At 32.1% G+C, this 12930-nt stretch overlaps 3 protein-coding genes across 4 annotated transcripts; all 3 read right to left on the bottom strand.

Annotated features, from left to right (window-relative positions):
* Positions 1-517: 517 nt before the first annotated feature.
* Positions 518-2185, bottom strand: LOC143183270 (uncharacterized). Its single transcript, XM_076384789.1, has 3 exons — positions 2102-2185; positions 1904-2018; positions 518-1822 (listed from the first exon to the last, which is right to left on the bottom strand). The coding sequence occupies exons 2-3, from the start codon at positions 1988-1990 to the stop codon at positions 518-520; spliced, it is 1392 nt and encodes a 463-aa protein (XP_076240904.1). The 5' UTR covers positions 1991-2018; positions 2102-2185.
* Positions 2186-2699: 514 nt separating this feature from the next.
* LOC143181838 (uncharacterized) lies at positions 2700-3830 on the bottom strand. The gene is made up of 4 exons (XM_076382500.1): positions 3485-3830; positions 3221-3414; positions 2916-3073; positions 2700-2849 (listed from the first exon to the last, which is right to left on the bottom strand). Exons 1-4 carry the CDS (start codon positions 3600-3602, stop codon positions 2804-2806), a joined length of 516 nt encoding a protein of 171 aa, XP_076238615.1. The 5' UTR covers positions 3603-3830; the 3' UTR covers positions 2700-2803.
* A 2831-nt stretch (positions 3831-6661) lies between these two features.
* On the bottom strand, positions 6662-7942 carry LOC143181848 (uncharacterized). Of its 2 annotated transcripts, none has more exons than XM_076382510.1 (2): positions 7885-7942; positions 6662-7071 (listed from the first exon to the last, which is right to left on the bottom strand). In XM_076382510.1, exon 2 carries the CDS (start codon positions 7056-7058, stop codon positions 6744-6746), a length of 315 nt encoding a protein of 104 aa, XP_076238625.1. In that variant the 5' UTR covers positions 7059-7071; positions 7885-7942; the 3' UTR covers positions 6662-6743. The 2 variants fall into 2 exon arrangements, with proteins under 2 accessions (XP_076238625.1, XP_076238630.1); XM_076382515.1 differs by having other exon boundaries at positions 7899-7939.
* Positions 7943-12930: the final 4988 nt, after the last annotated feature.

Raw genomic sequence — 12930 nt, 5'->3', positions numbered from 1 at the left:
CATGGTGTCTAACAATCAAGAATTGACAAATTATCTAAATTCTAACATCCTTAAATACATATTGGTTAGAAGTAAATAGGATAAACCGTGACACATATTTATATTTGTATTCATTCATGTTTACTATCTACTATAAATATTCTTAAAATATAAATCCATTTGGAAACATAAGTTCCAAATGCTTCAAACATTTCAGACATTTGTTTGAGAAATATTAAATTTTCATGTATATACTTATATTTATGTGATCCACCTTTGTCCTAATACCTTTATGCTCTTGCTAAACTTTTCAATCGTTTTTCACCCATCGGTGGGTCACGTCGATATAGAAGTGTTCAAAATGTATATCAGTGTATAATAAATAGTTTTAATTTAATTTCAATAAACGAGATTCACTTTTTACATTCTTACAAAAACTTAAAAAGATATATGTTCAGAATAAGAGTATAATGACTTTTGCATCAATGGTAAGCAAAAATTTGTAAAAAAAAAAAAAAACATTAAATATTGCAGTATATTATACATGCTGATTAGTAGTATTTATGAGAGCTGGAATAAACATATCTGTTTCTGGAGAAAGTAAATTGTCTGATGTAACAGTTGAAACTGAGGTGTAGTAATTGTTAAAATCCTGTTGAACAACAGTGCTACTACTGTTAGTAACGTATGGCATGTATTCACTATCCATTAAACGTACATTTGTATGAACATGTGAATTGAAATTATTTTGTTCTTCAGAATGACCTTTAATTAATGTCAACTGTGAAGGACTACTAGAATTCTTTACATTATAGTGTGATTCCAAGGTATTTGTACAAGGTGTACAAAGTGATTCTACATTTCTCCATGATTGAAAATGATTATTGTTGTTTATCCAAGAAACATTATTATTCCACTTATTTGAATGAATGTCATTGCAAAAGTTTGAATTCAAGGATAAATCATTGCGATTAATTACTGTATATTGTACACCATTTTGTTGTGACATTTCACTATAGTCGCTTAAATCTTCATTCTCTACAGTTAAGTCAGGTAAATTATAAAGTATATTTTTATTTATACATCCGTAATTTTGACGTTCTTCGGAATGAATAGTTTGCACGTTCGTTACATTGCATAACAGTTGTTCGTCTTCTGCATTAAAAATTTCGTTAACAGCTGAACTAGATTTAGATTGACCAAAATTTTGTGTGCAATTAAACACGTTTGCATTACCGTAGGTTTGGATATCACAATTTGTAATTGTATGATTATAGTCACCAATTGTATTATGTATATTTTCTTTAAGTATCTTTTTTGGTTTCCATGGGTTATGTTTTAAGCTTAGCTGTATATTTTTAAACATATGTAAATTTGTTTCGGTACATTGATTCTCATTATTAGTGTCACAATATAAGTTTTCAACTATATCTTTATTGTTCTTACTATTAACTTTTTGTGCATTCGATAGTGCTGAATGTTTTATTTCATTATAAATGTGACGTTCCTCATTTATTGCACCATTCATGCTACTAATGAGACTGGTAAATGGTGGTAAATTCTTATTAATTCTATAATGTCCATCCAATTTGTATTTTATGAATAATATTTTCAACTCATCCTGTGTAAGCGTTGGACTATTTAAGGATTGCTTTAAAATTAGATTTAATTGTTGAATCTGATGTTCATATATTTCTTCATTACATTTCGAAGTTATGTTTGATACGTCCGATTTGGTAAGAATTTTGTCAGTCTTCTTTATACACTCTTTTTTTATCCTCTGTTTCACGCACGTCTCTTGACAATGTTGTAACGAGTTATATTTCCCTTTTTTCCGAACATTCTGCAAACACACAGTCTTGCCCTTAATTTGCCGGATTATTTTTTATTAATCTAATGTATTAAAATAATGCTAATATCTTACCAAATGTTTATTCTTCGATTTGACGTTAATATTTTTGTCTACGTTCTTTAGTAGTAGTAATTTTGAATCTCCTTTTTCCTTAGTCATATTGGTATGTGAATTGAAAAGAAATTTACTAATATAAAATGATTAATGACAGAATTAATTAATATATTTGACTAATTTTATATTAATGAATTTTTCGTACGAGTTATTTACCTGGAGTATTTTTAAAAGAGCAACTGAATTTTTCTTATTTCCAATTTTGAGATGACTACACGTTGCACCTAATAGAATGTAAAGATGATTTTCACATCGATGTACTTGTTGCGTTGAAACACTCTTAACACTCTTCCGTTCGATCATGTATTATGACAACAGTATCCGAGATACGGATCAATATTCAAAACATGTTACAATTTTCTTTTATCTATTGACCGAAATATAACTATTTTCTAACTAGAAAAATAAAGAATTATTTTCCTTTTTAAAGCTCAGGTCTTTGTGAATTCGCCGAAACTACAGTATTTCACTACATACGTTTACTTCATACGATTTTTTCTGTTTTCATGAAACCGTTGAGATTGACATTCTTTTGTTTATCCTATCGGTTTCGTCACGGTAGATCTACCGCTCTCTTGTCCGAATACCATATTCGTAAACGCAGTATTAATTTAAGCTATCTGAAATGTTAATAAAGAGGCAAAAAATATAAAACATACAATAGTTACAAGCAAAAACTACTGGCAAAGAGTAAAAGATTCAGTTCCTATAAATGTTATATAGGATGGGTGGAAAACAATTACTATAGTTTAATGTACAATCACACATAGCTGAATTTATTTTGTTAATTTAACACAATTAGCTGTATAAAAAGTTGAATATAAATATCGTATAACATAATAATTTAACTATAACAATTTATCTATAACAATTAAGACATTTGATTCGCTCTTCATAATCATACCTGAAAGGAAAAAAATAATAAGCTTTGATCTTATTTAACTAATATTAAATATTTTGGTTAACTTACATAGGCAAAGAACAGTTTTGACAAAAATATTCTGAACAACTAGAGCATTCAAAGAGGCAAGAACCACATAGAATTTGATCGCAATAACAACATTTGCTAAATAAAGATTGGTCTATCACTCGATTGCATTCGCAGAGATCATATTTTGGTTGGGTATCCTTGAAAATCAAAAAAGGAAAAAAAAGAGGAATAAATAGTCTCGGGAATGAAAAACGTTATGCTCACGATATAAGATTTGAAATGAAAGTAAACTAAGCAACTTCAAGTGGACTATACACTATTAAAATTGAAAATGAACAACTTACCTTTATAGCTTTATGAATTCCTGATAATTCTAATTTATCATTTAGCATCATTTGTTTTAAATTACATTCGTGCTTGTTTTTACAAGGAGATGGTAAATTCGTTGGATGTATATCGTCAGGATTCATTTCTAAAGACGTGTTCAACTTACGGGACAGCGATTTAACACCTTCTTTTAACAAGTTCATTGTTCTGCCTGCGTGGAATATTGAAGAAACAAGTTAAGATACGAATATTTAACTCGTTTGTACTTATAACTTTCGTACCATAAACAGTTTTCATTCGTTCTTCTCGGCAGACTCCATTGTCGAGTTGTTTTGGACCTACATGTATCTTGAGTTGAGGCGGTAAATCATCCTCGAAAGGACATGAACGTTTCGGCATTTTAATCTCAATTTAATCGGTAACAATCTAACTCACATACAAACTTTACAATTTTCATAACTTCTATTATACATCTGTATACATGTATGTTACGATTAGAAGGCGCAGCGGAGGATTCACTTCACGATCCTCTATTACTCTTGATTACTCTATTCAGTCTATTCCTATTTCTCTGTATATTGTATAATTTTTGTGTCGCGTTCAACGTTACCGATTCAATCCGAAATAAGATCGCCACGCTACTAGTGGTAGGAATTAAACTTAAGTGCACTCGATTGGCGCCTCTAATAACGGGATATTATATTTTCAAATATATTTAACGTATTATTCAATGACATATATATATATATATATATATATATATATATCATACCTATTATTCGTAGATAAACAAATTCATTAGCCTTTGAAATGTTCCTGTGTCTATATGATTTCCATTTCTATCTGGTCTGTCTTGGAAATAAATATTTAAATTTAATCTTCATTCTATTCTAGATGTAATAAATTACGATTAGAGTTTAGAGCCATAAATTATTATGGTCGCTAGTCTGCCCCCTCCCGCCACCTAGTGAAGTGAGACGAAAATATAGAATAAGTACTTCTATACATATGTACCTATACCTATATATGTGTTGATACTTCATTCATTCGATGGCAGTTGAACAGTTCAGACGCTTTCGGAACTGTTTGGAACTTTGTGAATGCGTACTTATTATGTATGTGCCATTTTCTTATTTATGTATAACATCTTCTAACTATTATCAGTACTCTCGTCCGAGTTCTATTACTACATACTCTGGTCTAAAAGTATTAAACTTTTGATTAAAAATTCATTGAATATTTCAAAAAAATTTTACCGTCATTTGGTTCTTTTCTGTGCTCTCTATTCATATCGTACTAAAATTAATAATTTACATATCGAGTTATTATTTTGAACATTATATTCTGTGTTTGTTCGTTATTGTATTGCAATATTCTTGTATTTATATTTGACTGTATTTTTATTGAATCAGTCTTGTTTTTTTAGAATCGAAATGACAGGAACTGGCGCCAAAGTGAAATGGACGCTATAACAGTTAACGATCAGTTCGAACGAATTTCCCAGGAATTATTTATTTTTGTTGTCTTTCAAGCGTTGAAAAGCGAAGATATGCTGGTATTGTGGAATTAAGAGGGAAGCTCGATGGGAGTTGGCGAATTCGGGTAGCACGTCGAAAAATGTGAAGAATAACGTAAGTACATATTATATACTTATTTTACTTTCTCTGAGATTTTTAATGCAATTTTGCATAAATTGTTCAGAAGAGATATTGAGTTGATGACAAGTTAGTAATATCTGTTTATTAATGATGTTGCATTATCATTATTTTTATACATATTTAATATGGGCCATCAACAAATATATTACAACTTTCGTCTCATCACCTTTTTATGGTATGTTTGTTCAAAAGATTAACGATATACATATTTCATGATAGTACAGAAATAATTTATAGCAGTTGCGTGATTAAGGTACTATTGGAAGCAGGAATAAATTTGAACGTCAAAGATGTAACGAGGTAAAGGGGACATTCTTAAATTCCATTCGTAATATGTATATGTTTTCGCCACCGTACCGTTATTGTTTCCATATATGAAACAAAATAATCCATCGACCAATGGATGACCTTGTTTCTTCAACTTCGCATGTTGTTCAATGTAACTTACATTCTTTCTAAGCTGAAACTTTTTTGCTTTCAGTAGTGATCGTAATCGTACGATAACTCTACATCGTTTGTTGTTCGCTTCGCGAGTAATTTATACCAAGCGATAGTCGAATTATCGAAGCAGTTGGTAATGATTATACTAGATTGTAGTGATGATTTTCTAGTCTCTCTCTCTCTCTCTCTCTCTCTCTCTCTCTCTCTCTCTCTCTCTCTCTCTCTCTCTCTCTCTCTCTCTCTTTCTTTGCGCGCACGCACTAAATAAAAAGTGAATATTACCGAAATGGGACGAACAGACGAGAAAAATATTTATCAGTAGATAAAGTGAAATATTCTTTCAAACTGGAAAACGTCATTCAAATTTTATCTTTTTTTTTTAACAACTGTAATAACAACAACTGCATCTTTTTAATAGGATTCAGTTGCAATATTGCTTTTCGTTCGTGAAATGTTTAACTAATCTTTGTGTTTCATGATCATACTGGAGATTAACGATAGCAAAGTTAAGTGACGTAGTAGTCGTTCGAATTTATTCAATCTTTTAAGAGTATAACTGTGTCTTAATTGGCTGCATACGATAAGTTTTAACTTATTGGTGTTTGATATATACATACATATACATATTTACTGCACCGGTAATGTCGACTGAAAATCTTATGAAACAGTGGCATTTAAAAATTTTAACGTCATACAGTTATCGTACTAATGTAACGAATATGCAATTTAATTGCGCATCGAATAATCCCATTAAAAATACAAACATCATATTTTCAAGGAGATTTTGAAACGATCTTTTCTGTCTGTTTTTCTTGATTACACAATTTCGAGGAGTACGTGTAGTTGTTTTCAATGACAGCGTAGCATATACTTAGGAGGAATCGTTTTTTACAGTGACAATGCAACTCATACGTGTATGTAGCGCGTAGAAGGGAGTAAAGTTACGAATAGGATTGGTTACAACGAGGAATACTTTTTCGGAGGAAATATGTCAAATTCACAGCCGTTATTGTCAATTGCCATGGACGTTACTAATTGTTAGTAAATACTTGGTATGTCTGATCAAAAAATATCCTGCACTGTTATCGCAGACACATTGCGAATTTGTCCAATTGTACCAATTATCGGAAATACGTAGGATCAATCGCAGGCTTTCGTCGAGCAAATCTATTAGCTGAACCGGTGATATATTTGTCACATTAGCGTAGGATATTTCTTAAGTGACTTTACGTACAACGCACAAATCGATCAGTTGTACGACTGGGATCCTTTGAATCAGAATATTGATTATGTATTTGTGATATGAATGGTTTCATTTGAGTATTATTGGATCGTTTTTTCTTTTATTATTTGCCAAACATTCTGCCCATGATAATTCATAATTTTTGTTAATTCATTATATATTTTATCTGCATTATGTACAAGATTTTTGAAACTTTAACTATACTAGTAAAAATTCGAATTTTTGACCGTTAAACGAAGATCGATATTTCGATTTCTTTCGATGTGAAAACTTGAAATCTATATACATGTATACTTTCGTTTCTGCTACAACTTCGAGATACATACTTTCTATTTCTAACTTGAAATACATACACGTGTTGTACATGTACTTAACTATGTGTTGGTAGTTAGTTCTTGGTTGATACTCAGAATCGAAGTCAGCACATACGAGATGATTCATTGATTCATCCACATGATTCATTTGTGGATCCCTCGTGTACATACATTTCGATTTTAAAACACTATATCCCATCGTGAAGATATGCCTGTATTCAAAGGTGTATCGTATGGTTATTAAAACAATGAACATGACATCGGTTAGCTATCTTTACAAATAGTTAATAATATAATTCAGCGTCAATTTTTTTCCCGAGAAGCGATTGAAGTTTAAAATCCTAACTCGAAAGTTTAGCTGGTCATTTTCCTACGGACCACACCTGTATTTTATACATTACTTTCTATTCGTAACGATTTTTTATTGCTTTATTATTTCACCGGTCATAACTTCACTGTTTAATACAACATGGAATTTTTTCAATTTTCATTTTTGCTATATTGCTCGTGATTACCGTAACGAAAGCTTAAAAACTAATATATGTATGCGTTAAGTAAGTTAAGTAAGTAAGTTTGCAGGGCCATATGACAAAGTTATTGTTTACCCCTTTGCACTCTTACCAAACCTAATCTACTCTGTGTCATTTCAGTGAAAATCGAATTTTCGGCACTATTTTTTACTATTTGTAGATGAATATGTATTTTCGTAAGCGCTTTTAACATTTGATTATTTTATTACTGAGAGTTGAAAATTTGCTCTAGAGTGATACACAAGACACAAGACTTTCGAACGCAAGATACAAAAGAATTGTTCTACATACATACATATTTATGTATATACATATGTAGTGAAATGTACTCAACAGATTAAAAGCAATGAATGTTAGATTCTATTGTTTAGAATCTTAAACAATAGAAACAAGAGTATAACTTGAAAGATGTTTAGGTACTTTGGTTATATAACATAACAGTTGATTTCTGTTGCAATCACAAGTATGGTAGATAAAATAAATAACATTCCATACCGATTAATATTGACCTTTTACTAACTGTAATTAAATGTTGTTAGGTCGAATTTGCTAGAAAATATGTTGATCCTTATTCATGGAAAACAACGTTGTTGCTTCGGGATAATGTTCCTTTCTTGCTTCTTCATTCATTTTTCGCCGTTCATTGTGTCGAAATGTGTCACGTATTTGACTCGAAACATGGACAGTATCTAATATTAATCAAAATTTATCATATAATTTCGATTTAGAATGGTCTACTCTGAGTATGCAATATCAAATTGTATATGTATATATTTAGCGTTTAATTATTACAATAGCTTGTTGCACGAGTCTTTTACAAATATCGTTCCTTTTGTATTATCCACGATCCGTAATCGTGTCGATCATTACAGAGCAACTTTTGTGTATTTTTGTGAGTTATTCTGGACGAATGTGGCGAATTGGAAACGCCTTAACACAGAATTCGTTTGTCAGATTGTACGAAAGAATGACTGAAACGATGTTACCGGTGTACTCGGGTACTATCGAGCATGCAGTCATTTTTGTGCCAAGCAAGGTGACAACGACTGCGCGTTAGAGCGAACATTGTTCCGCAAATAAAGTCGTCATTTAGAAGTAGGTAATTGATGATGGTGAACATAAGCGAGCAATTGTTGATCTTCGAACTTGCTTAGTTCTTGTTATTTACTGTATACGATATCGATTTTACAGTAATCTCACAGATACGTACAGAAGATCGTGATAACGAATCAACGCCAAAAGTATAATACATAATGACCTGAAATGTGAGCGACGAAAGAGCAGTTACATATTTTACAGTAGGTAGGTAGGTAGGTAGGTAGGTAGATAATTGTACGCGACGATAAGGTAAGAAATATTGGCGTAGGGCATAGGTAGTCTGTTAATCGATACTCGCTCAATAAATTCAGCGACGGAAGGTCAAGTTAGAGCTTGCCAAATCTTTTTAACACATTCATAGGTATCTAATTTCTCTATCGTCATCGTCCTTTTCATTCTCTTTATCGTTAGCTATTCGAATATTATTTTTCATTCTTGTTTACTCTTTTTGATTTCTTGAGTAAAAGACTCTCACAACAGTGCACCGCACGTGTTTGTGTACCTATAACAAAACATTTTAACAAGAGAATATGCGACAAATGAATCGATTGCAAATCGCCTTTATAAATTGTATAAAAATCTCTTCTATAATTTGCCTACCTTAATATGTCTTAAGGATACGGTGTCGGGAATTTGTATAGATTCCTATGGTTCTATGTTCAATTGAGAGGGCGCTTTTGCAGCTTTTGCTCGTAAAACTTGTTTTTATTTATTAGGAAAGCCTGTGTGCTCATGCATGAGCTTCGACAAATACGGAGGAATCTAATAAAAGATACTTCATTTCTCCTTATGAGAAATGCGAAACAAAGAGTTAAGTTCCATAGGTAATTCTGCATTGATGCGATACCTTAAGATTCTCACTTGAATTTGCAAGTTCAACCTCTACTCCTTTCTTATTTTTATTTACTTTTCTGCTTAATATAGATGGACAGAAAATTAAAAAAAGAAGTCCTACAAATAAGTATAGTCGATTAGAGATTTTGAAAAGTTTTAATGAAATCAACCGGAAGGACGAATGGTTGACGATAACGCGCTTTTATCGCTTCGTTTTTTATTATTCAACTAGAAAATTCTAAAATTAGAAAATTTCCGAAACGAGATTAAATGAATGATCTATATTTCTATAGCATGTACGTATGTACCTCCTTTAAATTATTTATACATTTTTGGCTAGAATTTGTGAAAAATTGATGAAATTTAACTTGTACCTTTTCAAAGTCAAAATAAATTTTTTAAAAGATAAGTACGTAATAGACAATCGCCAATAAAAATGTATTTTTATATTTTCTCTTGAATATATGTACATGGTCAAGTTGAAAAGTTATTATTGAAATTTAGAATAGAATGACTGACATATTTGAAGTATTTTAATGATACTTAACGTCAAAATTACTCAACAAGGTTACTGTACACTATCTGGAAAATATACAGTAGATAATAACTTGGCAGGACAATCGTTAGATTAAATTAAACAGGAAACCAAAATAGCTTAGACTCTCGTAAAGATGATAGTGAACGTGATGGTGTCGTGACATCGTGAGTGTCGTGCGTCGCTGCAGAGTCATGTAAAAGCGAGTCGAAAAATAAGTTGGCGACACGTTGAGGGATTAGCGAGTATTATTCATTATCGATAGAATTAATACGCGTGATGCGTACAACGGAAAAACAGGAGGTAGAACATGGTCCTCCGAGATATTTCATGCTCGGGGCTCATGATTCATTCACATAAATACATTATCGAAATATGTACTTCTACATCTTCCTTCACCCTGAAATTCGCACAATATAAAATTCTAGCTTAATATGGCCGGTGATTTGTTTGTTCTTGCGTTCTCGTTTCTTTTCTTTCCTATTTTTTTTACTCATTCCCTCCATACATCTCTCCCCTCACCATCCTCACCTTCTCTCTTTCTCTCTTTTTCATTATGTATATTATGTTACTTATATCGTACAAGTGGAGTGTTATGCTTAACTGCAATTACTAAATAAATAACCGCAAACTTATATCTAAGCCGCAATTCATAAGTTAGCCCCCCCCCCCCATGCGCACTTTCACTCTCGCCTCTTCTCTTTCATACTATAAATATAAATAATGTGTACGCACATGCGCGCTAGTGTATTAATGTGTATATCACGTACGGTACTATTCATCTTGACTAAGTATTTAGTGACAACAGTTTTTTCTCTTGATACATGTACTCACCTACTGTTGCTCTGCTCACGTATACGTATCGTTTATTAAATAGCTTGAGAATCTTACGATTCTAACAGCGTTGTATTTTTCATTCTTATCCGTTTTACACTTATACGCATTTTAGAAGATGCTGTCAGTTTGTCGAACGATTGCAGTACCGTTTTACTTTTTACCTACAAGCTTCTTAATGGAATGCTTTAGTACAAATGCGAAGATGCGAACCGTCGAATCTGTAAAGACGAGCTATTCTAATCGCATATGGATTACAGAGTCAAACTTTCCATCCATGTATTTCTTTTGGACTATTTATGTTGTTAATATCTTCATCGAGGAATTATTTCATTGTCACGAAAAACATAGTAATAATAATGATTTTCACGCAAATTAGCTATCTTGATATACATGACTACATTCATGTTTAATGACGATTTCGGATAGTTTCTGAACGATGAGATGTAACAAAACGATATCAATGAACCCTCATCCATCGAGGTTTACAACTACTACCTCCCTGGTAAAACATTTTATTAGTTGGAGTTTATTCGCGTATAGTTTTATCATGATGTAGGAACGAGTCGTTCGCTGAGAAACGACTGCGTACGAATATTATATTTCAACATTGCAAGGGGGATATACATATGTATGTATGTATTTAATTGTCAAGTACATCGAAACCCTGACGTTGCAACTTTGATTTTAGTGAACGCTAAAGGATCGGAGTTTTTCTTTTTTATATTTATCTAACCGTAACAACTTAACAACTGTAAATTCTTAACGCCTTACCTCTTTTGCCGGTAAGATTCTTTATTTTGATAAGTTTTGAGAATCTGAGGTATCGAACGACGATTATAATGATTTTATTTTTCAAACTTTAAAGGTTCTTCCGTTAATATTGATTAGGCTTTTTATTCTTCTGCTAATTTCATGAATTATTATTCTAATTTTTTTCTATAGCTGAAGAATATTTGAAATATTTTACATTTTGCTAAGAAACTGTTGAGAAAAGAATATGTTGTCTGTCAGTTTACAATACGGTCAGGAGGAAGGTGGTGTTTCTTTATACAAAAAAATTAATCGGAAATGTAACGATACTTTATAAGTGTTTTCAATAAGTCAAATAAAGATTTCAAGTTGTATAGAAGTGTGTGAATATCAATGTCTCGTCTATACAGTTTCATGAAAGTTTATTTCATGTCGCTGTAATGGTTTGTATTTTTTGTATAGTATAGCATGTACAATGCAAAGATATCGTGCTGGATTATCTCAGATTCACATTGTAGAATCTAATATTCTCCGAATCAATCGTACATACGATATTTATATTCATCATCGGACTATTAATTTTCTAATGCACTCCTTTATTTACACCCCCCCCCCCCCCCCCCCCCCATCCCCCCTCCCGTTTGCTACCCTTACTCTCATGTCTTCATTCATCATCAAATTCAACGTTCGAACGTTGAATTTTTTATTATCGATCAATTTCGTGTATCTATGTATTACCCATACCTTTCGAGTTATTAAGGTTCTCTTACAATCGGCAGAACTCGTTATTTAGGTTACAGTGTCTACAGGCAGGTGTTAAATTACAAAATGTTTTACTAACTGCGTTGTTCCACTAAGAAGCTGGGACAATACTTGAGATATGTTCAAATTTCTCTCTATTCGAGAAAATCGTGTATTCTCTCTCTCTCTCTCTCTCACACGCACGCACACGCACACGCACACGCACACGCACACGCACACACACCCACTCTGTCACTCTCTCACTATTTGCACAAGAAGCAGACAAGAAATTGTGCGCTTTTCAACGCATCGCATGTTACTAAAAGATACCTACTTATAAATATTACTTGTATGTATAATATATTCATTTAGTCATTTATTTATGCTTGCCCGCGCGCATTTATATTCATATTTATACTTATACATATATTATTATTTAGTCTTTCGAAATGTTCTGTTGATGCGTGCAAAAAATAAACCTCTCGACGCAAAACATTACGTCACAAGTGAATTTTCTTATTTTATTTCTTTTCTTTTGTTTATAACTTGTATCTCTTTTTCTTTAAAATGTCTTCGTTCCTCTACTCCTTACACGATAGTTGCAGAAAATTTGTTCTATAACCGTTCGTTCGTAAGTATTTGTTCATTTACGCGTCTCTCTAACGGTTATGTATCTATGTGCGGGAGAGGAGAAAGTGAAAAATTGATAAACTTGAGCACTGAGTGCACAGAAATTGTAGCTCTCG

This window comes from Calliopsis andreniformis, chromosome 1 (genome assembly GCF_051401765.1).
Source record: "Calliopsis andreniformis isolate RMS-2024a chromosome 1, iyCalAndr_principal, whole genome shotgun sequence".
Taxonomy (NCBI): domain Eukaryota; kingdom Metazoa; phylum Arthropoda; class Insecta; order Hymenoptera; family Andrenidae; genus Calliopsis; species Calliopsis andreniformis.
The sequence above is the reverse complement of the archived record's forward strand: the minus strand, read 5'-3'. Positions and strand labels throughout refer to the sequence as shown.